This window comes from Palaemon carinicauda, chromosome 43, assembly GCF_036898095.1.
Source record: "Palaemon carinicauda isolate YSFRI2023 chromosome 43, ASM3689809v2, whole genome shotgun sequence".
In the NCBI taxonomy this organism is placed as follows: domain Eukaryota; kingdom Metazoa; phylum Arthropoda; class Malacostraca; order Decapoda; family Palaemonidae; genus Palaemon; species Palaemon carinicauda.
In genome coordinates, this window is record NC_090767.1 from 54,193,511 (window position 1) to 54,220,143 (window position 26,633).

General features: G+C 46.6%; 1 protein-coding gene across 3 annotated transcripts; it reads left to right on the forward strand.

Annotated features, from left to right (window-relative positions):
* Positions 1–478: 478 nt before the first annotated feature.
* LOC137633453 (ADP/ATP translocase 3-like) lies at positions 479–26,376 on the forward strand. Of its 3 annotated transcripts, XR_011042227.1 has the most exons (4): positions 479–643; positions 3,390–3,584; positions 21,207–21,334; positions 23,555–23,828. XR_011042227.1 is itself a non-coding variant. In XM_068365744.1 (3 exons), exons 1-3 carry the CDS (start codon positions 527–529, stop codon positions 26,276–26,278), a joined length of 252 nt encoding a protein of 83 aa, XP_068221845.1. In that variant the 5' UTR covers positions 479–526; the 3' UTR covers positions 26,279–26,376. The 3 variants fall into 3 exon arrangements, 2 of the variants coding, with proteins under 2 accessions (XP_068221845.1, XP_068221844.1); XM_068365744.1 differs by lacking the exons at positions 3,390–3,584; positions 23,555–23,828 and adding an exon at positions 26,272–26,376; XM_068365743.1 differs by lacking the exon at positions 3,390–3,584 and having other exon boundaries at positions 481–643.
* Positions 26,377–26,633: the final 257 nt, after the last annotated feature.

Genomic DNA, 26,633 nt, shown 5'->3' on the forward strand with positions numbered 1-26,633 from the left:
CTGTTGGAGCCCTTGGGCTTATATCATCCTGCTTTTCCATCTAAGGTTGTAGCTTATCTAATAGAAATAATAATAATAATAATAATAATAATAATAATAATAATAATAATAATAATAATAATAATAATAATAATAATGATAATAATAATACTAATAATAATAATAATAATAATAATAATAATAAAATACACATTGATGAAGCAATCTAGGTAGATATTAGATCAGTTGTTTACATTTTACTAAAGGAGGATTCCAAGACAGCTTTTAGTCTTAAGCGTATAGAAAAGTCATCATGGAATTTATAAATTCCACATAATTATATAATCAAGAAGTATTTTAATATTATAATAATAAGTTAAATTAATTAATAATGATTTAGAGATAAAATGTATAGTTATAGCTAACTTTAAAAGCCATATAATTATAATTTACATTATTTGTATGCTGGTTATTTGTTCGACATCAGCTGACTGCGTTGTTGACATTTGTGACGTCACGGGGTTACCATAGAGAGTGTAGCCTGATTATGGCGGCCTGTGTTAAATCTGTTAATCAAACACCCAGGTGTATTTCCTGTATTTCCTGGGCCGAGGACACAGTTGCTTATGCCGCCGATACGGGAATATTCCTATTTGATCCTAAGGTAGGTTTAGAGAACGGTCTATCAAGTCATAATAGATATTTATAGGCTGTCAGCTGTAGCCATTGCAAACTGGCTGGCGGCTTCGTAGCCCAGACAATTTGAATTTCCATCTCATTTTGGGCTGATTTCCTGACCCTGTCTGCCCTTGTAAAGGATCCTTCAGGATTTTTTTTATGAAATCAAAGGGATATTTCCTATCCCGTGTTTACAATGTGTATATTGGACAAGTGCTGATCACATGTCTGTTCAGTGAACAGTATTTGGTAAATTTGTATTGTATTACAGGGTGTGATTTTCGCACAGAAAATATATGATTTCCTATAGTAAATAACGTATATTCAAAATATGCTTAGTTAAAAATGGATTAATTACTCAAAAGTGACACTTATGAGTAATCACTCAGTTTTTGATTAAGTATATTTTGAATATACAGTATATCAAATGTACGCTGGCATCACAAACTTCTGTTTATGTATGCTGGCATCACGAATCCTGTTTCGTTGACTTTGTTGACATGTCAGTTCCATGTCGTTTAGTGAGGAAACCGAGTTATTTTCTTTCTATAACCCCTTCCCCCTTCCTCAACATATCTTGCTAATTATTGCTTTCCCAGAATTTAAATAACCACCTAATTACTGTGCAAGAAGATGAAAACTGCAGGATTGCATTATTTCGGAGTAAATGGAGAGCGTGGTGTTGTAAACTATTACCGAAAATTGGATGATGCTCCTGTGTGATTTCTTCCATTATGGTATTTGTTGGGAGCCTATGTAGATCAGCCGCTAGGTCCTCCAGCGTGCATAGAAAGTGGACATTTCTTCCCATTTTCTAGCAGTTCGTAAGACATGACCCCTGTACTACAAAAAAGCGGGTAGTTTGTAGCGCTACGGCCAAGCGTCCTAATTTTCTTATTATCGCTCTGTCTATTATCTAGTATAGAATAAAAACGTTTGGAAATAGTCTACGGATCTTAAATATGTTGTGTAAGGGGGGGGGGGGGTTCGGGGGGGCGCAGCCCCCCTGGGTAAAGACACGGCTTTTAGCATAGGTTAGGTGGGTTTTTTAAGTTAGCTTCTCCCGTCGTACTCGTAGGTAAGGAAACTGTTGTGTAAGGGGGGGGGGGGGGGGGGAGGTCCGGAGGGGCGAAGCCCCCCTGGGTAAGGAAACGGAATTTAGCATAGGTTAGGTGGGTTTTCTAAGTTAGCTTCTCCCGCCAAAATCGTTTTTAGAACGACGACCACAATTCAGAATATTCCCGTTTTCTACGGGATCTGGCCGTCACCCTACAAAGGCTCCAAAAAAGCTGTGTCCGTTGTTCCTCAAATCCATTATGTAATACCACCACCTAACCTAAACGCCCTCACCTAACTTAACCTAACCTAACTCAACCCTACTTAACTGGGGTTCTATTGCCACTGTGGAACCCCCCCCCCCGCCCCCTTAGACTGCCATATTCTTAGCCTATCCTGCGTTTGATTCGTACCCGTTAAACTCATATTTTGTAAAGGGAAAATATTTTACAAGCAATAAGAAAGTTTACACTTCTTCTCCCAACGAATGACAATCTTCCCATGATAAATACTAACAGACACAAATATAGCTTGACTCTACTTACATTATTTCAAGTCACCCAAGTTGGATTCTTTGGATAACATCTTCTTGACAACGGACAACTTTATCTTTTTTTCTCATTAACCCTTTTACCCCCAAAGGACTTACTGGTACGTTTCACAAAAGCCATCCCTTTACCGCCATGGACGTACCGGTACGTCCTTGCATAAAATACCATAATTTTTTTTTTTTTCATATTTTTGATAATTTTTTGAGAAAATTCAGGCATTTCCCAAGAGAATGAGACCAACCTGACCTCTCTATGACAAAAATTAAGGCTGTTAGAGCAGTTTAAAAAAATAAACTGCAAAATGTGCTGGGGAAAAATTAACCCCTTGGGGGTTAAGGGTTGGAAATTTCCAAAAAACCTGGTGGTAAAAGGGTTAAAAAGATGACTTGCAAAGGCCAAGTTTTTGCACTCTTGTCTGAGTCATTTCATGGAAGCATACCCTAGTAGGCCTTGTAGCAGATACTATATATTAACCTAAGAGGATTTGGGTATTTGTTAGTTTTGTCATAGATTTTATTTCCATTTTGTATCTGTCTGTGTGTTATTCTGTTTCAATGAATCCTGCTTCAATGCATTATTAAAGCATAGACATATTTCTAGTCGTACGGTTGATACAGTACTTCAGATCATTATGTTACACACACCAGAATTTTATTGGTAATTTTGTTTTAACTTTTATTTTTAGAATTTCAGGAATAAATGTTCCATACTGAACATGGACTTAACCCTTTTACCCCCAAAAGACGTACTGGTACGTTTCACAAAACTCATCCCTTTACCCCCATGGACGTACTGGTACGTCCTTGCAAGAAAAATGCTCTAAAAAATTTTTTCATATTTTTGATATTTTTTTTTTTTTTTTTTTTTTTTTTAGAAAAATCAGGCATTTTCCAAGGGAATGAGACCAACTTAACCTCTCTATGACAAAAATTAAGGCTGTTAGAGCAATTTAAAAGAAAATATACTGCAAAATGTGCTGGGGAAAAAATAACCCCTGGGGAGTTAAGGGTTGGAAATTTCCAAAGAGCCTGGGGGTAAAAGGGTTAAGAGATTGAGTTAGTAAAGTGACCCTGTTTATATATATTTCAGTCAGGTGTAGATCTAAGATTTGACTTTCAACTTCAGGACAGCAATGTTGTTGGAGCATCACCCACCCGAAGGACACAAGGGTGAGATGACCTCAGTGCGGTGGATTCAGCCGAGCCCTTCAACTGGACAGACGTTGATCAGCACAGGATCTGATTCCCTGGCGGCAGTTTGGACCCCTAGTGATGAAGAAGTCGAAAGGGCTCCGTACGCTGAAATGCATCACAACTTTAGGTAAGATTAGTGCCTCGTATTTCATTCAAATGTCTACACTTGAAAATCTTGTTTTTCATCGTACAGTAGAACCTTCTTGCCTGCATTTAATCATAAAGTACCAGACTTAATTTTGATTCATTGTCATAATATGTAAGAGCAATAAATGCTTCCTACTTAAGCATTGTTTCATATGTTCTATATTCGGCTTTTACTTTGTCTAATTTCATTGATTTTTAAGACTGTGTTTTAGAAATGCCAAAATTTAAATCACTTGTGCCATTTTATTTTGATATTTAGAAGAATGATACTTGAAAGTTTACCAAGGAGCCAAACATCCCTTTCAAATGTGAATTGTATAAACTTAAATCTTGTTTCCATCTTTCTCATCTTGAAGTTTGACTATTGATTAACCCTTTTACCCCCAGGCTATTTGGAAATTTCCAACCCTTAACCCCAAGGGGGTTATTTTTTTCCCAGCATATTTTGCAGTATATTTTTTTTAAATTGCTTTAACAGCCTTAATTTTCATCATAGAGAGGTCAGGTTGGTCTCATTCTCTTGGAAAATACCTGAATTTTCTCCAAAAATTATCAAAAATATGAAAAAAAAATTTTTATAGCATTTTTTTGCAAGGACGTACCGGTACGTCCATGGGGGTAAAGGGATGGCTTTTGTGAAACGTACCAGTACGTCCTTTTGGGGTAAAAGGGTTAAGTGCATCTCTGCCTGGTTTGATGGAGAGGAGGAGAAGAGGTCTTGATGTAATTTGTACCTTGAGGTAAAAAGTGTTGAACATAATTCAGCCATAGTTAAAAGCCCCTCGAGGAAGGAGTATCACTCGGTTCAAGCTGTGAGATGGCTATTGCTGGCATGATGAAACTAATTACAATAGTCTGTTGTAGTATTGTTGTCTGGACACTGAAGATCAAGAGTTCTATTGACTTTCGATGGTCATAGAATGTAGAATCCCTCAAGAGTACAGTTTATGAGTGAGATGTTGCCAGTTTGTTACAACTGTGGTGATTAAAGGTAGGATCTGGATACTCACATAAGCCAAGGAAATGAATTGCTTGACTTTGTCATGAGTGAAATGAAGAAATGACAGAGGTAAGGTATAGAGAAATAAAGTGATATAGAGTAGAATCTGTCTACTGTGGCTATACAAATCCCATGATTAGTGACAATAATAGAAGCTTTAGAAGCCACCAAAAAGATACACAGCATTGGCTGTTAATTTACAAGATCTATACTGTACCAGTGTTTGTTCCGTAACTGACATACAAACCATGCTATTTAATAGGGGTGATTACTTTCGGCGTAGCTGAAATGACGAGCCATTAGAATTTTAACGAGGGTTTACTACCCCACCGCTAGTTTGCGGGGGTTAGGGAGAGTAGCCTGCTAAACCCCCCCCCCCTCACACGCACCTGTGCTTGAGCTCACTTTGCTCTCGGCTCGGGTGGTAGTCGGACATGTCCGCTCTCACCCTCGCCTCTCTGACAGCCATTAATGTCTTTCTGCTTTTTCTCCTACAGGTTTGTTTGTGAAGTTGACCTCTGCGATCATGCGCAAATGTCCTGGATTACCCGACCGCCCTTGTGGTACATTTATGTCGGCGGTCGAGACGAACCCTCACCCCCTTTGTCCTTACTGTAGGGGCCAACGGTGTGATAGTAGTAATAAGTGTGGTGAGTGTTGGGAGTGGTCTACCTCCCAGTGGGAGAGGTTTTCTCAGGGACGAAAGAAGAAATCCAGGCGGGATATTTCTCCTTCAAAGATTTCTCTGAAAGGAGAAAAACCTAAGGACTCTTCTCCCGTTGCCCAAACCTCCTCCGAAGCTCCCACTCGATCGGTTTCTTCCGAGAAACCGTCGAGTGGTAGCGTAGACCATGGTTCTGTTTCCCGATCTCGGGGTTCGAGAGATGGCGTTGCCTCCCTTAGCGAGGCAGCTCCACCTTTTCCCCCGGGGGAGGATTTAAATTTATATGCTAATGTAACTGATTTATTCCAGCTTTGGTCTTCCTTGGGGCTCAAGGGTTCGCCCTCCAAGGAAGCCTTGTTTGACATCATCCAGTTGGGTGCCGCTGTCAAGCAATCGCCTACGTTGGCAGAGGTTGATCCTCTGTCTATCGTCGATGTTGTGGTGGAAGAGGTATCCGATGCGGTATCTCCTAATACCTCTGCAACTGCTCAACCTGCTGTAGCTGAAGGCTTAGTTTCTCCCTCTGCTCAACCTTCGAGGGAGGAACTAAGTCCAACAGTCTCCTGCCGGTGATTCTCCCCCTCGAGGGAGTTCACTCACAGAGACTCCTCTTCGGAGGACTGCTGAAGGTCAGCTTGCTGACCCAACGGCCCCCAGAGGGCACATACGTCGTAAGGCTAGCCTTATAAGTTAGTGAGGAGGCGCCTCTTCGGTTCATTATCATCGTTGCAGTCCGCCGCAGAGGAGCCTTGTCATCGATCTCCGACTGTTCCTGCTACGACCCTGGACCTCTCTGCGGATCGTTCGCGATCCCCTTCGGTGGAAGGTCATCCTTACAAAGGGCACGCCGACCTTCCACCCGTCAGACCTGCTGACCTGCCGCCGCCGTTCCTGGCTGCTGATGCGCTTTATGCGCCAACCAAACCTGTTTTTAAAAAACAGGCACTGGTTCCTTCAGGGCAACAAGGGCATACGCGCCAATTAGCGCACACATCCCTTACGCGCCATGCCAAGCATGCGCACTAACATTCTCCTGACCTCATTGAGGTTTCGGAGATAGCGCGTCAACGCTCTCCTGCTGCTGCTGTTGCTGATATAGCGTGCCAGCGCTAACTTGCTGCTGATGTTCCTGATAAAGCACGCCAGTGCTCGCCAGCGCTAACCTGCTTGCCAGCGCACCGCTGCGCGCATTCAACCTACTGTGCGCCATGCGCGCCAACGCTCTCCAACGCGCCATTGCTCTCCGGTGCGCCCCCGATCTCTGGATCTGGGTGCGGTAGGGAAGTTTAGGACTTCCCCCACTCGCCAGCGCTCGCCAACGCGCCGTCTGCTTTCACCTGCGCGCCATCCCTCGCCAGCGTGCAATCGCGCGCAGTCACCTACACGCGCCCACGAGGATGCGCGCTCACGCCCATCTCCCACAGCAGCTATGCATCGCCAGCCTGATGTGCGCCCACAAGAGGCGCGCCTACGTACGCAGGTTCCAGCTGCACGCCCGCGCGCAAGAGATATGTCTCCTGCGCGCGCGCCCAACAACATCTTCTAGAGCGCACGATCTCTCGCCCGCACGGGCTCTTCATCCTGATCCTGCTTGCCCTCGCACCCTCGCATTTTCCCTCGCGCGTGAATATCCGCAGTCTCCTGCGCGCGACCCCGGGTATTCCCCATAGCGCGATCGTCAATATCCTCGCATGCGCGAAGGCTGCATGACAACGCGCGGCAAGGTCGCCATCGCCGAATCCTCCTCCCTCCTCGGCCCCCCCCCGGCCCGCCCGCCTGCCCTCCCGCAAGCGCAGATTAGCGCGCTCGCCGGTAAAGGGGAAGGTTCCAGAAAGGTCCAAGGACATCTTTTCTTTGTCTTCTTTTTCTTTTCAGGCGAACCCCTATGGAAACTCCTCCCAGGGATCGGTCGATCCCTGTCCCTCTAGAGGGACCGTCTGACAGGGCAGCCGTCAGCGTGCAGCCTTGCTTTGGGGCACTAATCAAAGCGGTCACGCAGGCTTTCAAGCCTGTTCTCTCTGAATTGGGCCACAAATCCTTGGCTGTGTCTACTCCCCTGAAGAGAAAAAGAGGAGTTTCGGACGTGGTGACTTCTCCGGGGACTAAGCTGTCTCCTCGTAAGCCTTCGAGGCAGGCCCCCTCCCCCCCAGACTTTTTCTCCCTCCCCTTCGAACGAGGATTACCTGTCCTCAGGGGAGTCGCGTGAGGTGAGACGTTCCCCCATCTCACCAATGAAGGAAACCCCACCTCGCGCTGAAAAGTCTTCTTGGGTAGGGGCGGAGAAGAGCCTACCTCCGTCGTTATTTGAGTCCTGCATCCCTCCCAGGAGGGAGTCGAAGGACTCAAGACAGTACCAAAGTCCTCGTCAAGACTTAGACCGGAGCCAGCCAGTGGCTCGGAGAACGTCCGCGAGTCTCCCCAAGAGGAGCCTTTGGGGACAGGAGACTTCGCTGCTAGTCCTTCCGGAGGAGAGCTGCAGGAGTCAGAACATGCATTTTGGCAGGTTTTGACCCTTATGAGGACTCTCAATGGGTTTGCTGACCCAGAGATTCCTCCTCGAGAGGGCAAAGACACGGTCTTGGACCGAGTATTTGGGACTCAAAAACCCTCTAAGGCCAGTGCAGCTTTGCCCTGGTCTCAAGGGGTTAAGAGTACCAGGGACAAGATCGCGGTCTAGCTCTCCGAGCTAGCCTCCTCCATCCGATCCAGTGCCGGCAACAAGCTTCTCCCTCCTCCTCGTGTACAGCAGAGGAGGTACTTCGAGATCTTAGAGGAGCCTTGTTTAGCTCTTCCTCTTCACCATTCCTTGGAAGAGCTTACCAGGGGAGTCCCTCTTGAGAGACTCTCCAACCGGCAGGTCTCATTCTCGGCGACTGAGATCCTTAATCAGGAAAAGGTTGCGAAGTGTGCCATGCAGGCTACTTTGTGGCTGGATATCTGGTTAGGGACCTTAGGTATCCTGATACGTTCGGAGGATTTATCCAAAGAACGTACCATGAAAGCTATGGAGACCTTTTTACTCTCAGGCACTCGCACGATCGAGTTTCTGGCCCACCAAGTCTCAAACTTGTGGGCAAACACCATCCTGAAACGTCGGGATGCGGTGTCTGAGAGGTTCCATCAGAAGGTCTCTAGCACCGAGATAAGCAGGCTCAGACATTCTTCCGTGATGGGAACGAACCTGTTTGAGCCTAAGGACGTGGAGCATGCTGCTGAGAGGCGTAGGAAGTCCCACCAAGACTCCCTCCTACATAGGGCTTTAACATCCAACACCTATAAGCCTCCAGCACCCCAGCAGCCCCGTCCTACCAAGACCACAAAACCGACAACGGCAGCGAAGATAGTGGTGTCTAAGCCCTTTCCTGTCAAGGACAGGAAAGGCAAGAAGCCCTCCAGGGGAGGGAAGAATCCTAGAGGGAGCAGCCGAGGCCGCAAACGCTAGGATTGGCAGTCCTCCTGCATGTCCACCAGTGGGGGGATGCCTTCAAAGTTGCGCAGACAGGTGGCAGCAACTCGGGGCCAATTCCTGGACGATTTCCGTAATCAGTCAGGGATATCACGTCCCGTTCACATCTCTACCTCCCCTGACAGCGAATCCAGTGTCGTTGAGCTCCCTTGCCATGGGATCAGCAAGGGAGCAGGCCCTTCGGGCAGAAGTCCAGACCATGTTGAAGAAGGGCACTCTCCAGGAGGTCCTCGACGGGTCCCCAGGCTTCTTCAGTCGACTCTTTCTTGTAAAGAAGGCATCTGGAGGCTGGAGGCCAGTCATCGACCTCTCAGCTCTGAACAGGTTTGTCAAACAAACCTCGTTCAGCATGGAGACGGCAGACACGGTCAGACTTGCAGTGAGACCACAAGACTTCATGTGTACACTGGACCTGAAGGACGCGTACTTCCAGATCCCAATCCATCCGTCTTCAAGGAAGTACTTAAGATTCAGCCTAGACAACAAGGTGTACCAGTTCGAGGTGCTGTGTTTCCGTCTCTCCACAGCACCACAGGTTTTCACTAGAGTGTTCACCCTAATATCATCGTGGGCACACAGGATCGGCATCCGTCTCCTCCGTTATCTGGACGACTGGCTGATCCTAGCAGACACGGAGTCAGCCCTTCTTCGACACCGAGACAAACTTCTGGGACTTTGCCAAGATCTGGGGATCATGGTAAATCTCGAGAAGTCTTCTCTGCTTCCCACTCAAAGACTGGTCTACTGTATCTAGGCATGGTCATAGACACCAATCTCCACAAAGCCTTCCCATCAGATGACAGGATAGCAAGGCTGAGGAGTGTCGCGAGTCCTTTCCTCAGACGAGAAGAGCTTCCAGCCCAATCTTGGTTACGTCTCCTCGGTCACCTCTCATCCTTGGCTCATCTAGTTCCCAATGGTCGCCTCAGAATGAGATCTCTTCAACGGCGACTCAAGTCCCAGTGGAATCAAGGTCACGATTCCCCGGACGTCATGATCCCGATGGGTCCTGCGGAACAGACGGACCTTCAATGGTGGGTGACAGACGAGAACCTACAAAGGGGAGTGGATCTTCTCGTCTTCCCCCCGGATTTGATGCTGTTTTTGGATGCATCAAAAAAAGGGTGGGGGGCCCACGTTCTGCACCACAGGACCTCAGGCCTGTGGTCAGAATCAGAAAAGTGCCTCCATATAAATCTGCTAGAAATGAAGGCCGTATTCCTGGCCCTTCAACAGTTCCAACAATACCTGGCGGGCCACTCTGTGGTGGTGATGAGCGACAACACCACAGTAGTGGCTTACATCAACAAGCAAGGAGGTACCTTTTCAGAGCAGCTATCCCATCTCGCAGTAGAGATGCTGAGATGGACCGAAGTTCACTCGATTCCACTATCGGCTCGCTTCATTCCAGGCAAGAGGAATGTGCTCGCCGACAGTCTGAGCAGAGCGACGCAGATAATGAGTACCGAGTGGTCTTTGGATCATCAGGTAGCCAACAAAGTCCCGACTTTGTGGGGTTCCCCGACTGTGGATCTGTTCGCTACAGCGCTGAACTTCAAGCTCCCGCTGTACTGCTCCCCAGTCCCGGATCCCAAGGCACTCTGGCAAGATGCCTTCCAACAACGGTGGGGCAATAATCGACGTGTACGTCTTTCCCACGTTCTGTCTGATGAGGAGGGTGCTCAACAAGACCAAAATATCGGTCAATCTCTCAATGACCCTTGTAGCTCCGCTATGGCATCACGCGGAATGGTTTCCGGACCTTCTGCAGCTCCTAACGGAATTTCCGAGAGAACTCCCTCCACGACACGAGCTACTCAAACAACCACACGCCAACATCTTTCACAATGCCGTAGCTTCGCTTCAACTTCACGCCTGGAGACTATCCAGCATCTCCTCGCTGAGAGAGGATTTTGGCAACAAGTTGCGAACAGGACGTCTGGACACCTGCGAAGGTCATCCGGAGGGGTCTAACAGGCAAAGTGGCGAGTTTTCTGTGGTTGGTGTCGTGGAAGGGGTATCTCTCCACTCGATGCCACTATCCCAGCAGTAGCGGAGTTCTTCATGTATTTGCGGGAAGAAATGCGCCTTTCAGTCTTGGCAGTGAAAGGCTATCGCTTAGCATTAAGTCTAGCCTTCAGGCTCAAAGGAATGGACATTTCCTCCTCGCTGGAACTTTCTCTACTCATACGAAGTTATGAACTTACCTGCCTTCAGTCGGAAGTGAGACCTCCTCCATGGAATGTGGTTCGAGTTCTCAGGTATCTTAAGAGACCTCCCTACGAACCATTACACCAGGCTTCAGATCGCCACCTAACTTGGAAGACGGTGTTCCTACTAGCTTTGGCCTCGGCCAAGCGAGTCAGTGAACTTCATGGTCTCTCGTATGACATGGCCCATTCAAGGGGATGGGGAGAGGTAACGTTCAGATTCGTCCCTGAGTTTGTTGCTAAGACTCAGAATCCGGGAGTGCCGGATCCTCGGTTCGACTCCTTCCAGATTTCGAGTCTTCGTTCTGTAACAGATGACCCAGACCATCTCCTACTGTGCCCAGTAAGGAGTCTGAGGCTATATCTCAAAAGAACGGCTGTAGTCCGTCCTCAAGTGCAAGCATTGTTTGTTAGCACTGGGAGGACTAAGAGGAGGGTCACCAAGAATACCATTTCGGCATGGATTCGTAAGGTGTTCCATCTGTCCCTGAATTCAGACCCTCCTCCGTCACGTCGCCCTAGAGCACATGATGTCAGGGGCGTAGCTATGTCCCTGGCCTTCAAGAAGAATTTCTCAGTGATGCAGGTTCTTCAGGCTGGGGTGTGGAAGCGTCAGACGACCTTCACAGCCCACTACCTGCAAGACGTGACCCACAGGAGGCTCGATACATTCTCTATCGGCCCTGTGGTGGCTGCACAACAGCTGGTTTAGTACCTCAGGCTCCTTAATGGACAAGTAGCAGAAGGTTGAGGGCATTGTTTGTTAGCACTGGGAGGACTAAGAGGAGGGTCACCAAGAATACCATTTCGGCATGGATTCGTAAGGTGTTCCATCTGTCCCTGAATTCAGACCCTCCTCCGTCACGTCGCCCTAGAGCACATGATGTCAGGGGCGTAGCTATGTCCCTGGCCTTCAAGAAGAATTTCTCAGTGATGCAGGTTCTTCAGGCTGGGGTGTGGAAGCGTCAGACGACCTTCACAGCCCACTACCTGCAAGACGTGACCCACAGGAGGCTCGATACATTCTCTATCGGCCCTGTGGTGGCTGCACAACAGCTGGTTTAGTACCTCAGGCTCCTTAATGGACAAGTAGCAGAAGGTTGAGGGCATTGTTACCCGGTCTTAGTCTGCATGGATGAAAAGGTTTGTCTGACTCATTCTTTTCTTCATCTTCCCCTCTCTTGGGGAAAGCAGCATCCTGGGTTCTCTGCACAGCTGACCTCAAACCACTGCAGGTAAGCCATGTTTCTTTGTGTTCCTAGTATTAAGCTAATACTGTCACGTGCCCATACCCTGACGAGGTGGTATTGGGAGAGTCCTAGCCTAAAGTTTCCATCTAAAGGACTACAGGTCAACTTCCTAGGACGAGTCACACTTTATTATACCTTCACACACAACTTGCGTAGGCCGCAGACCTTGCGTAGCAAGGTTCCAGCGAGGTGCAGGGACCCTTATTGTTGAGTGTCAAATAATGAGTCCCCGGGCAAAGCCAAAATCCAGTACTGGCTGGGACTTACCACCCTTCCTAATAGGTGAGTCACCTCTATTAAATAGCGTGGTTTGTATGTCAGTTATGGAACATATGACAAATTCGTAGATACAGTAATTTGTATTTTTCCTCACTATACAAACCTTAGCTATTTAATCAAACTTGCCCGCCGGCCATATCCCCCTTGAAGTCCTACCTCCAAGCAAAGTGAGCTCAAGCACAGGTGTGTGTGAGGGGGGGAGGGGTAGCAAGCTACCCTCCCTACCCCCGCTAACCAGTGGTGGGGTAGTAAACCCTCGTTAAAATTCTAATGGCTCGTCATTTCAGCTACGCCGAAAGTAATAACCCCTATTAAATAGCTAAGGTTTGTATAGTTAGGAAAAATACAAATTATCTACGAATTTGTCCTTTTATTATGAAAATATCATTTTACATCCTTTCCTTGTGTTACTTGTGTTGCTTGTGTATTCCCGTATGGAATCCCAACGTCGTTGTCCCGGGCCCAGGGCCGATAAGTCATGCGGGGCTTGGCTTTCTAAGCCGGATGTCGACCCGCACAGGTTGTGCTGCTCGTGTAGAGGCAGGGTGTCCTCGCCTGCCTCCACGTGTCCGGAGTGTGCGTCCTGGCCGGAGCTGCAGTGGACCTTGTACGCAACAAAGAAGAAAAAGGCGTCGAAGCGGTCTCCAAGGAAGCCGGGTATCAGCTTGCTGTTGACGTCGCCTTCAGCTCCTTCGGAGAGAGGTTCTCTTTCCCCTTCCCGTACCCAGAGTAGAGGACGAGGTAAGTCCGTTGCGGGGAAACGGCCCATTGCCGTTCCCCATGAGTCTGATGTCATTGATCTTAATTGTATTGTGCCTACGCAGATGAGTGGGGAGTCTGCTAGCGTGACGGAAGTGTGTTCCGTAGACGAGGTTCTGGTACCCGCAGGACCCGTCTCGAGTGAAGACCTGGTGTGGGGGAGGTCAGGAACAGCTCCTTCCCCTCCATCGTGGCAGTGCTTTTCAAGAACAGCGGTTTCCAGGGGCGGGCTAGACAGAGAAAAGCAAGCCACGTGCTCTTCGGACTCCGACTCCATTGTGTGGACGGCGCCAAGGACGCCCTTCAGGTCACCCATGCGGCAAGAGGAGGGGTTTTCTGGCTGGTTTGCCTCACGTGGGGCACTACGCACAACCCCGGCGCCTTCGGCTTCTCTACCGCCGGACTTCATGCAACCCATCACCCCGGTAGCACAATTACAAGCCCCTAGGTTGGTGGCAGAAGACACAGAGGACTCAGATAACTCCTCTTCCTCTTCATCTACCTCGGACGTTTCCTCGTCCTCCAGCTCGTCATCGTCGGAGGATTCCAGCGGCCGGGAGACGAGAAAGAAGAGAAAGAGGTCTAAGAGGAAGATGTCGAGCTCAAACGCAGGCCCTTCGAGGAAGAAGGCCAAGGTTACGAGGAGGAAGAACAAGAAGAGGAGTTCTTCCAGGAAGAAGTGGGTTAAAGTGGCTTTTCTCTCTTGCGCCCTTGCCCAGTGTCTCCGGCTCCGTCCACGCGTCGGATGCACCCGTTGGCACACTTTAACTTTCACCTTGCCCTTGCCCGACAAGTCACCGGCTCCATCTGTTCAGAGGAGGCAGCCGCTGGCTCGGCCCGGCAGCATGGTGCCCACGCCCAAAGTCTCACCGGCTCCATCCAGGCATCGGATGCAGCCGCTGGCACAACGGGACAGTTACTTTCTACGGATTCCCCCGGGAGGGGTTAGATCCATGACGGCTACCTCCGGCCCGGCAGCTCTATCCGTGATGGAGTCAGCCGCTCCGTCGAGCCAGCCGGAGGTAAGGGATACGGCCGCCGCCCCCACGGGTTCATCCGTGATCGAGGATACAGCCGACACGGAGGATCAAGTGGTAGAGGGCTTATTGGACACCGGCGAATGTTCCCCCGATGAAGTGTCCTCCTACAGGAAGGTCCTGGCACTGATCCGGCACCACTGCAGGCTAGACGAGCCTAAACCGTCATCAAAACAGGCTTGGCTTTCGGGTTGGGAAGGATGGTAGATAATCCAGTTAAACAGAAACCATCCTTAACCCTACCTCTGGCTCCGGACGTGGCCCTGGGCATGGACCACGTCGACTGGTTTGTCGCAGGGCATAAGAACTCCCTAAGAGCCCAAGGGTCCTTCAAGCTTCTGCCTGGACTGAGGACCCAGAAAAAGTTTTATGTGCCAGACGGGCATCATGCGGGACCTCGGACGTTGGAAGAAGCCGTCGCGACGTTAAACCAGGGCAGTGCAGATGACAGGAGCCTTACTGCCCCAGTGGTCTTCTCTGCTATGATGGAGGACACATCACAGGATATCATAAATGTGACCTCCTGGCTGGACTGGTGGGCATGTACCCTGGCAGGGTTCCAGCTCTCCTACGATCTCTCAGTGCTGGAGAATCAGGCCCTACTACAAGAACTCATACGTTCGGGAGGGAAGGCCATGAAGTTCCTTACATTCCAGTCCCTGACCCAGACGGCAAACTGGGTGTTAAGGAGGAGAGATACGATTCTGAACAGGCTCTCCGTAGACTTCCCGAACGGGAGGCAAAGTTCCTGAGAAATGCTCCGGTGTGGGGTGAGACCTTGTTCCCCCTTCAGACAGTAGCGGAAACGATGGAGAGAGTGGGGAAGCTTAAAGATTTGACGGAGCCCAGACATCCAGTGGCAAGACGTCCTCCCCATAGGAGACCATCGGTGGACGGGGCCTACCCACCTACGCCACCAGCTAGACAGGAGGCCCCCTCCCCTTCCTGGCATCAATCCCCACGGCCCTCCCGCAGAAATACGCCGGTTCAAGACGAGGTCGCTCAAACCGTCTCCCCAGAAGGAGATAGGAAGGGAGGCCCCCTACACCTTCCCACGCCACAAGTGGGGGGATGCCTCAAACGTTATTGGCAAGTATGGCGGGACAACGGTGCGGACCCGTAGTCCATGACAGTCCTCAGAGAGGGATACAGGATTCCCTTCCTGACAGACCCGCCCACTCTGATTCCCGAACATCGGGCAGAGTGGCTGGCACCCAAGGATCACAAGAAGAGAGCAACCTTGCAGGAGGAGGTGTCAGCCATGTTGAACAAGGGAGCACTGCAACCCGTTGAGGAATCGTCCCCGGGGTTCTACAGCAGGCTCTCCCTGGTAGAGAAAGCTACGGGAGGTTGGAGACCAGTTATCGACCTCTTGGCCCTGAACAAATTCATCAAGAAGACGCCCTTCAAGATGGACACGCCAAAGTCGGTACTGGCAACCTTGAGAGAAGGGGATTTCATGATGTCCCTGGACCTCAAGGACGCCTACTTTCAGATCCCCGTACACCCCTCCAGCAGGAAGCTCCTCAGGGTGAAGTGGGGATCCCAGTCTCTACAGTTCAGGACCCTCTGCTTCGACCTGTCTACGGCTCCTCAGGTGTTCACGAGGATGTTCACCGTGGTTTCAGCCTGGGCACACAAGCAGGGCATCAGGCTGATCAGGTATCTCGACGACTGGTTGCTGCTTTCAGCCTCAGAGGCAGCCTTAGAGGAGCAGGGGGCAAAGCTGTTACAGTTCTGCAGAGAACTGGGGGTTACCATCAATTTAGAGAAGTCCCAGTTAGTCCCCACCACCTGGATGACGTACCTAGGGATGGTCCTGGACTCCCAGTTAGCAAGGGTATTCCCCTCTCAAGAGAGGCTGGACAATCTGGATCATGTGATACGACCATTCCTAACAAATGCACCAAGGAGAGCCAAGGATTAGCAGAGACTCGTGGGCCACCTGGTCTTGCTGGAGAAGCTAGTTCCTCAGGGGAGGCTCAAACTGAGGCCGGTCCAGTGGAATCTGAAGGACCTTTGGTCACCGGGAGACCCGCCTTAGGACTTAGTCAGGATGACTCCGGCCTCCAGGAACATGCCCCTCTGATGGTCCTACAGGGCGAACACCCTACGGGGGTTGCCATTCGCGTCCGCTCCTCCGGAGATGGTGCTCTTCACGGACTCGTCAAAGGAGGGTTGGGGAGCCCATCTGCTCGAAGAGACAGCAGAGGGAAAGTGGTCCCCGGAGGAGAAGCTCCTCCACATAAACCTGCTCGAGCTTCTGGCTGCTCAAAAGGCCCTCGCAATATTCGCCCATCGCCTTCAGGGAAACTCAATAGCCCTCATGTGCGACAACGCCACCGTGGTGGCCTACATAAAGAAACAAGGAAGATTGAAGTCAAGGGAGCTGTGCGATCTCACGTCTCAGATCCTGGAATGGGCCGAGAGGAATCACATCATTCTCACAGCCAGGTTCATTCCGGGGAAAGGAAACGTTCTAGCCGACGGCCTCAGCAGGGCAGGGCAAGTAGTGGGGTCGGAGTGGTCCCTACACCCGCAAGTGGCCCAGAAGGTCCTCCAGTTGTGGGGCTCACCGGTGATAGACCTGTTCACCACGAGGCTCAACACTCAGCTCCCCCTGTTCTGTTCTCCTGTGCCAGACCCGGCAGCAGCGTTCGAGGACGCCTTCCAGCACTTGTGGGACGGACTCGACGTGTATGCCTTTCCCCCCTTCGGGATTCTCAGGCAGGTGCTCAACAGGCTCAGACAATCAAGGGCTACAAGGATGACTTTGGTAGAGCCCTGGTGGCCAGAGAGGGAGTGGTTCGCGGATCTACAGGACCTGGCCACCCTTCCTCCGTGGCCCCTGCCAATAAGCGAGATCTGCTGCACCAGCCCCACTTTCGAAGGTTTCACGAAAACCCTCAGTGCCTTCAGCTACACGCGTGGAGGTTATCGAGAGTCTATTAAGGACAGAAGGATACTCGGAGAAGACAGCTTCGAGGATGTCAGGGTATCTTCAGAAGTCCTCGAGCGTGGTGTACCAGGCCAAGTGGGCCACGTTTGTGAAGTGGTGTGCCACACAGAATCTGAGACCTCTGGATGCATCAGTCCACAAGATTGCAGACTTCCTGGTCCACCTGAGGGACGACCAAGGGGTCTCCATTCCTGCCATCAAGGGGGTCCGAGCGGCTCTGGGTCAGGTATTTCAACTCGGAGGCATCGACCTGGGGGCCTCTCGCCAGATTTCCATGCTCATCAGAAGTTTCGAGCAATCTTGTTCCCCCCGCGCCTCTCGGGTCCCGCAGTGGGACGTGGCCAAGGTTCTCAAGGTTTTGACTAGGCCTCCCTTCGAACCCCTCAAGGATATCCTGGATAAAGACCTCACCCTCAAGACAGTGTTCTTACTAGCTCTAGCCTCAGCCAAGAGTGTGAGTGAGCTCCACGGCTTGTTGTTCGAGGTCTTGACTTGAAAGGATGGAAGGACCTGTCCTTTAAGTTTCTGCCTGAATTTGTGGCCAAGACTCAGAACCCGGCCATTGCAGACCCGAGGTTCGAGGGGTTCTCGGTCCCGGCGATCCCTCACTCAGACAACCCTGAAGACTTGCTCCTGTGCCCAGTGAGAACAGTCAGGAAATACCTTAGCAGGACAGCCAGACTCCGGCCGGCCATCAAAAGTCTGTTTGTCTCCTCAGGCCCAGTAAAGAGGGCGGTGTCAAAGAACACGATCTCCTTCTGGCTTCGGCAAGTCATCAAGAGAGCTTACGACAGTGAGGGGTCTGCAGTCCCTGGTACCCCGCGACCCCATGATATTAGAGGTCTTAGCACTTCTTTGCCATTTGACAGCAACTTGACAGTAGGTCAAATCCTGCGGGCAGGCACATGGTCCAGGCAGTCCACCTTTACGGCCCACTACCTGAAAGACTGCACGAGGGAGTCCCTGGACTCCTTCTCCATTGGACCAGTGATTTCCGCCATGCAACAAGTTTAAAGCTAAAAGCCCCGGGTAGCCCGAGGGAAGTAATTGCAAGTGACACAAGTTTCCTCCTTACTCCCCTTCCTTGCTACCCTTTTTCCCTTTCCTTTCCTCCTCCCATGTGAGAGATGGATGTTGTGGAAGCCCATGTCCGGATTATGCATAAAAGTGAGTTATACAAACAGGTAGGCTTTGGTGTGCTTCCCCCGACTCTCCTACCCTGTCCGTTGTGTCGTCTGGACCTAGCCTCCTATCTAGGTCCCGTGTCCTGGAATGGTAGTGGTGGGTCTTCCGGCCTGTAAGTCCACCCCCGCCTCCTAAAGTGTAAGTCTCCTAAGAAAGTAGTTCGAGGTAAGTACTCCGTGTTGGAACAAATCACAAATTTTAAGTGATTTGTATTTTTCCCTAACAGTACTTACCTCGAACTACTTTCGGGTTATTGCCCACCCATCCTGCCCCGGGAGCCTTACAGGAGTTCGAAGTAGTATCTAACATATGCTTACTGGCGACACAGACCTAGTAGCGCACTCTCGCGCGCCGACCCCGGGTCGCCTCAGAGCGAGTATCCATCCGCCACAGAGGGACCCGACAAGGGAAAACGGAGATAGGGGGAACTGCGCAAAACTCTTAGTGGGTTAGGGAGGAGATCCCAGATACTCCTAAGAAAGTAGTTCGAGGTAAGTACTGTTAGGAAAAATACAAATGACTTGAAATTTGTGATTTTAGACGTTCTAATGATAACCGCTTGTAATTTCGAGTACTATATTTAAAATAAAAAATTTTGATAACATGCAATTTATGGAAGCATAAAGTATTTTTGTTATAGAGAAGTATTGTCAATTGACTGTATAATGCGAGAAACTTGGTTCCATTTAGCAATGTCCAGCTGGCGTTGTTTTACCTGGTTCCTGTTGCCTTGAGGTATGGCATAAGTTTTTCAATGCTGAATTTAAGAAAGGTAAAATTGGTTGCCGTTATTATAATTGTTAGGCAGTAATTTATTAGTAGAGTTTTTAATGTCCCTCAGTGTACTATTTTTTGGTCGTAAGTTTTAATCAAATGACTTGAATCTTTTAGTCTGTAATCTGCCCACGCATGCTCAACTGACCTGCCAGGTGACTACCAAATCTGTCAGAATCGAGAGCTGTGCGAGAGAGATTTCCATTGCATTAAGGTCAGGCAATTTGCTTCTATAGTTTCTTGCCAGGTGCGTTGTGGAAACAGTGGGACGAATGCGATTGTCGGAGTAGAAAGGGGCAAGGGACATTTTGCCTCGTCTTCCTTTAGCAGTATTACAGTTTAGGCATTTCTTCCATCTTCCTGTCCAGTCTCACAAATGTTCCTTCAGACTACTTTCAGGAGTAACACCAATGCCCTAATTTCATATAGCTATGCATTTTAATTTTAAAATCATTCCAGTTGCATAATCTTTATTCCTTTCATAACATTTGGGGTTTAGAGGCCATAAAATGAAAAAATGCTCCGAAAGTAATTCCTTATCTTCTAGACTATTTCTTTGCAAAAAAGTTCCTATTGGTATTATGTGCAAGATATAAAAAATTATATGCATTCTTTTACTACAGATTCAGTGACAGTTTTGTGTTTATCCCTATATGAAATCTCTTCCTGAGATAGCTACCCAATGTGGCTTCTCAATATTATCTAGTTAACCCAATGACTATAATTCAATTTCACCAAACGCAGAGTTTAAACGTACTACTAATGTTGATAACCTTGAACAGGCTCAAGTAAATTAGTTGAAAGGTTTTGTGAATTTAGTTAAAATGTCGCTAGTTTTGCCATTCTTTCAACTTGTTTTAAATTGTCATGACTTGTCAGTATAGAGGTACTGTGGGCTAATATTACCAAAATAATTTAGAACCAGTATTAATCATTAGATATTAAAAAGAATGCCATATTGATTTTGCCCCGTCAGGTTTTTTTTGTTGGTTCGTAACGTACACTGCTCTTCTTCAAGATTCTCAAGTCCCAGTAAAGAAATTCCTGGGAAATACTAAAAGTAATTCACAAGAAACCTTATTGAAATATCTTGGTTTTTTAAAATGGTATCGGATTTCAAGTACTGTATTTTGTTTTCAGAACATGTTAGGGGGAAGACCTTTGTCGGTTTCATATTGGAACCCACTAGCAATTAGTGTCTGTTGTTACCGAACTTTGTCCTATTGCCTTTAGCTATGATGTTCGTCTAAGTATTGCATTATAGCCATTCGCAAAGTCCTAAAACTAATATTCATTCTGAATGTCCAGAGGGTTTGAATACTGAATTTAAAGAATTAGTCACAGTGGTATTTTGAACAGTAGTCGCTAATTTAGTATCAAATTTTTAATCTCCCTCGGTGTAATATTTTTTTCTGTTCTTAAAACATTTTGAACATTGAAATTCTCGATCTACCCATGCATGCTTTACTGACCCGCCAGTTAACCCCAATTTTAACGTCCCTTAGTATGTTGAGCATTCATTTTTCCATCTCCGATCTGTTATATCTTTGTAGTCCAAAACTTAGAAAAAAAAATGCCTAATTCATTAATAAAAGATTGCAACAAAATTCTCGCATCTGGAGATCTTTAATCTATCCACGCATGCTTAACTGACCTGCCAGATGTCCCCCATATCTGTCGGAATCGAGAGCTGTGCGAGATAAACTCCCTCGCATTAAGGTCAGGCAAATGCTTCTATAGCTTTTTGCCAGGTGCATTGTGGAGACAATCGGCCGTGTGTGGACGTGGTTGTCGGAAAAACAACAGTTTGTAGGTTTCTTTTTTTTAATCAAGTGGGAAGTGACTTGCTTTTTTTGGTAAAGACGACAATTTTCGACAAGTTTACGCTTCTCTGTACAACATTCTATGCTTGATAACTTTATTCACTTATGTTAGTTACTGAAATATTAAACATTTTGATGATAATACCATTGATTTTATTATAAACCCCCTTTCCTTAAACTCCGTCCTTCTCCGCAGATTTTCCTTGGCGGCGTTGACAAGAAGACCCAGTTCTGGCGTTTCTTCTTAGGTAACCTCGCTTCTGGCGGTGCTGCCGGTGCAACCTCCCTCTGCTTTGTGTATCCTCTTGACTTCGCTCGAACCAGGTGAGAATTTGCGGAATCCGTTCCGCTTTAAGGCGGGGTTTTACACGGTCGAACTATTCGTTGGACCTGCTTGTCAAACGGTTCGATGAGTTGGATTTTGTCAAAATGTCCGGTAACCAAATACCCCGTTTACACATTCGAACGTCACTGCAAGCGCTTGTCTGTAACGAACCGTTCGCCCGTGTAAACTCCGCTTAAGACATTGGAATGTCCTAGTTAGTGATATGCTATTTTCCCTGTTGGAGCCCCTGGGCTTATAGCATCGTGCTTTTCCAACTAGGGTTGTATCTTGGCAATTAATGATAAAAATAATGCCGTTACCCATACCAGGGGTGGCCAGCCTATGGCGCATGCGCCAACAGTGACGCATTGGACGATAATAGAAAAAAAAAATACTGATTACTAGAAAAAATCCCAAAAGAATTTAAGGGGACGATATGCCATGTCCTACATTTTTATTCTTAATTCAAAATACACCATTGCTATATATGTTTCAGAGTTTAGAGATATATAATACCTTCATCATATACAAGTTTCAAGTCTTTATCAAAATTTTTCATTAGCAAAAATCATGTCTTTCAAAATAAATTGAGGTACAATTTTCTCCACTAACGACACCAATTGTAATGAAATTCATACCATCAAATTCCTTTATAAACCGAATAATTCTGTCGACCAGATTGTCGATTTTCCTTTTTTTTTAATGAAGTTTTTCTTTATTTTCCTCGTTCAGATGCAAAATAATCATGAGAGAAAATTGGTGCATGGTAAACAAATGGTTGGCCACCCCTGTTTTATATTATTGCTTTTAAAGTTTGTCAATTCTCGTGCAAGTTGGCCAATTCTCATGCAAGGTGGTCAATTCTTGTGCCAGTTGGCCAATACTCGTGTCTGTTGGCCAATACTCGTGTCAGTTGGCCAATACTCGTGTCAGTTGGCCAATTCTCATGCAAGTTGGTCAATTCTTGTGCCAGTTGGCCAATATTTGTGCCAGTTAGCCAATTCTCATGCAAGGTGGTCAATTCTTGTGCCAGTTGGCCAATTCTCATGTAAGTGTCAATTCTCGTGTAAGTTTGTCAATTCTCGTGCAAGTTGGCCAATACTTGTGCTTTTTGGCCAATTCTCTTGCAAGTTGGCCAATTCTCGTGCTAGTTGGCCAATTCTTGTGCCAGTCAGTCAATTCTTGTGCCAGTTGGCCAACTCTTGTGCCATTTGGCCAATTCTTGTCCCAGGTGGCCAATTCTTTTGCCAGTCAGTCAATTCTCGTGCAAGTTGGCCAATTCTCGTGCCAGTTGGCCAATACTTGAGCCAGTTGGCCAATTCTTGTGCCAGTCAGTCAATTCTTGTGCCAGTTGGCCAATTTTTGTGCCATTTGGCCAATTCTTGTCCCATGTGGCCAATTCTTTTGCCAGTCAGTCAATTCTTGTGCCAGTTGGCCAATTCTTGTGCCAGTTGGCCAATTCTTGTGCCAGTTGGCCAATTCTTGTACAAGTTGGCCAATTCTCATGACGAATGGTCCATTCTTGTGCCAGTTGGCCAATTCTCATGACGAATGGTCCATTCTTGTGCCAGTTGGCCAATTCTCATGACGAATGGTCCATTCTTGTGCCAGTTGGCCAATTCTCATGACGAATGGTCCATTCTTGTGCCAGTTGGCCAATTCTCATGACGAATGGTCCATTCTTGTGCCAGTTGGCCAATTCTCATGACGAATGGTCCATTCTTGTGCCAGTTGGCCAATTATCGTGACAGTCAGTCAATTCTTGTATAAGTTGGTGAATTCTTGTGCCAGTCAATTTTGGTGCAAGTCAACCAATTCTCATGCCAGTTGTTTAATCCTCTTATTTTGTTAAAACTTTTATTTTAATGCTGTTACTTATCTTAGAATATTTTATTTTTCCTCGCTTTTTTTCCTCACTGGGCTATTTTCCCTGTTGGAGCCCTTGGGCTCACAGCATCCTGCTTCTCCAACTAGGGTTGTAGCTTAATAATAATAATAATAATATGAAGGAACGAAAGTAGAAATATGAGTTAAATTGAAAAATATCTTTAGAATATTTTCTTGGGGGAAATGAGTTTTCTAAATTGGTAATTTCTCTCTCTCTCTCTCTCTCTCTCTCTCTCTCTCTCTCTCTCTCTCTCTCTCTCTCTCTCTCTCTCTCTCTCTCTCTTCTAATGATAGATAAAATTATTAGAATATTAATATATTTCCTTTTTCAGATGTTGAACCTGGAGACCACAAGACACTCCAAAGGTTTAAAGGCATCTCATGAATGGCAGATGAAAGGGACAGTGACATTGTCCTTAAGACTAACCATATATACATATGATGAGCACCCAAGGCCCCTCTCCACCCAAGCTAAGACCAGGGAGGGCCAGGCAATGGCTGCTGATTACCCAGTAGGTAGATAACAAGAAACTATTGAGTTTGTGACTCGAACCCCAGTCTGGCAATCACCAGGCAGAGGGATGTTCCCAATTGGCCACCAGGATAACAAAGGTTAGTGGTTAACTAGAACATTGTGCTAGTCTTAAATTTTAGCATTTCTCAGTTTCATCCATATTATCCTTTGCTAATTGTTCAAATGGCTTTCGTCCTATATTTGAAATTCTCTATTTCCTTCTCCATGAACTTTTGAGAAAGCGTATGATAGAGTTGATAGGGAAGCAATGTGGAATGTGATGAGGTTATATGGAGTTGGTGGAAGGTTGTTGCAAGCAGTGAAAAGTTTCTACAAAGGTCGTAAAGCGTGTGTTAGGATAGGAAATGAAGTGAGTGATTGGTTTCCGGTGAGAGTGGGGCTGAGACAGGGATGTGTGATGTCGCCGTCGTTGTTTAACTTGTATGTTGATGGAGTGGTGAATGCTCGAGTGCTTGGATGAGGATTGAAACTGGTAGATGAGACTGACCATGAATGGGAGGTAAATCAGTGGTTGTTTGCGGATGATACTGTACTGGTTGCAGACGCGGAAGAAAAGCTTGGCCGAGTGTGTGAGAGAAGGAAGTTGAGAGTTAATGTGGGTAAGAGTAAGGTTATGAGATGTACGAGAAGGGAAGGTGGTGCGAGGTTGAATGTCATGTTAAATGGAGAGTTACTTGAGGAGGTGGATCAGTTTAAGTACTTGGGGTCTGTTGTTGCAGCAAATGGTGGAGTGGAAGCAGATGTACGTCAGTGTGAATGAAGGATGCAAAGTGTTGGGGGCAGTGAAAGAAGTAGTAAAAAATAGAGGGTTGGGCATGAATGTAAAGAGAGTTCCGTATGAGAAAGTGATTGTACCAACTGTGATGTATGGATCGGAGTTGTGGGGAATGAAAGTGACGGAGAGAGAGAAATTGAATGTGTTTGAGATGAAGTGTCTAAGGAGTGTGGCTGGTGTATCTCGAGTAGGTAGGGTTAGGAACGAAGTGGTGACGGTGAGAACGGGTGTAAGAAATGAGTTAGCAGCTAGAGTGGATATGAATGTGTTGAGGTGGTTTGGCCATGTTGAGAGAATGGAAAATGGCTGTCTGCTAAAGAAGGTGATGAATGCAAGAGTTGATGGGAGGAGTACAAGAGGAAGGCCAAGGTTTGGGTGGATGGATGGAGTGAAGAAAGCTCTGGGTGATAGGAGGATAGATGTGAGAGAGGCAAGAGAGCGTGCTAGAAATAGGAATGAATGGCGAGCGATTGTGACGCAGTTCCGGGTAGGCCCTGCTGCTTCTTCCGGTGCCTTAGATGTTTCAATGTCTTCTTTTGCTACCTTCATCCCCATGGTAAACAGAGGGGGCTCATGGTTGACTGGTTATCTGGTAAATCAATTCCTTAGTTTGAGTAATTTGCATGGTTTCAAAGTAATGTTTAAGACAATTGTAAGGTAATTGCAGTTTTAATAGCTTAAAATTTTAGGAAATTTGAAAAGTTATAAAGTAATCCATGGTAAAATGCAACATCATATTTTAAACCCTGATCCGTCTTCTTCATTGGAGATTTCATAGTTCCTTTCACAAACCTACTAATTAATCTGTTATTTCTTTGTCTCCAGCTTTTATCAGTTTCTTTAAGCTTTCACTGTTTCTTTTTAAAGCTTTTTAAACATTTCCTGGTTTTATGGTCCATTGGAATAAACTGTAATCAGCCCAGACCTTAATGGTAGACCCCGTGTCTAATCTAGGCATATGTCATTCACATTCATGTAGAGGTTTCCATTGACAGACTTCCGTCTTTATATATTGCGAAATCAATAATATTTGCATTTAATATCCAGTATCATTCAATGTCTCAGAAGATTTTTGACCTAAAAAAGTTGCAAAAACCAAATTGCTTTTCAGTTTTTCGCTTGTATCTTATTCAAATTTAACTGTCAATCTTTTGTAACATACGTTTCGTAATTCATTATTAATATTTCATACATTGTTATATAAAGACGAAGTATATATGCAAATTATTTTCTTATGACATTATTGTGCAAATATTTTTCACAGTTAAAATCACCTTGCTACACTGGCAATATTATTACTCATTAACAAAGGTGTTTAGGTATATAATCTGTGTTATCCAGTGTTAATATTTTCATCTCTTCAATGTATTTGTAATACTCATTATATCCACGAGCATAAGTATTCTAGAAACAATTTTTATTCTTTCGTATATCTATTCAGTTCTCATTTTCAATATAAATATACTTTTACAATGCTTAATCTATGCATATTGATTTTGCCAATTTAACGATCATACGTTCAGCTGTTATATATTCCTTGTATATAATTTTCCCAGTACTCCCTTTATAGTTACATGGTAAGCAACAATATCTCTATAGGAATTAGTATATTATTCATTTATTTGTTCAGACCTTAGTGATATGAGGAGGGTATAGTAACTGTGATTCTGTGATCTTGAATCTCGTTTTCTATGTTACCTATTTTCTATATTAATGGTAAACTGTGATATACTCTACAGAAACTGATGACTGAAGATCCTGGGAAGGATATAGAGGAATTGGCAATCCACTGAAGCAGTAAGGTGGGACCCCTGGTCGTCCCTCCTATATAGAGGAAAGTAATGAATTTGGAGACTTGATGACTGAAGATCCTGGGAAGGATATAGAGGAATTGGCAATCCACTGAAGCAGTAAGGTGGGACCCCTGGTCGTCCCTCCTATATAGAGGAAAGTAATGAATTTGGAGACTATGTCCAGTAATTCAGGATAAATATAATACCTGGCAACTTTTAGCCAACATTTCAAAATTCCGGCCAGTCATACAACCCATATATACTATTACAATTGTTCAAAATCTTTGGTTGTACAAAATTAATACAAG

What these genes read in the sequence shown, in the direction of transcription:
- LOC137633453 (XM_068365744.1), top strand. Translation starts at nt 527, where the DNA reads ATGGCGGCCTGTGTTAAATCTGTTAATCAAACACCCAGGTGTATTTCC. An exon ending in TATTCCTATTTGATCCTAAG is followed by an intron (nt 644 to 21,206) that starts GTAGGTTTAGAG and finishes CCTTCTCCGCAG; the next exon opens with ATTTTCCTTGGCGGCGTTGA.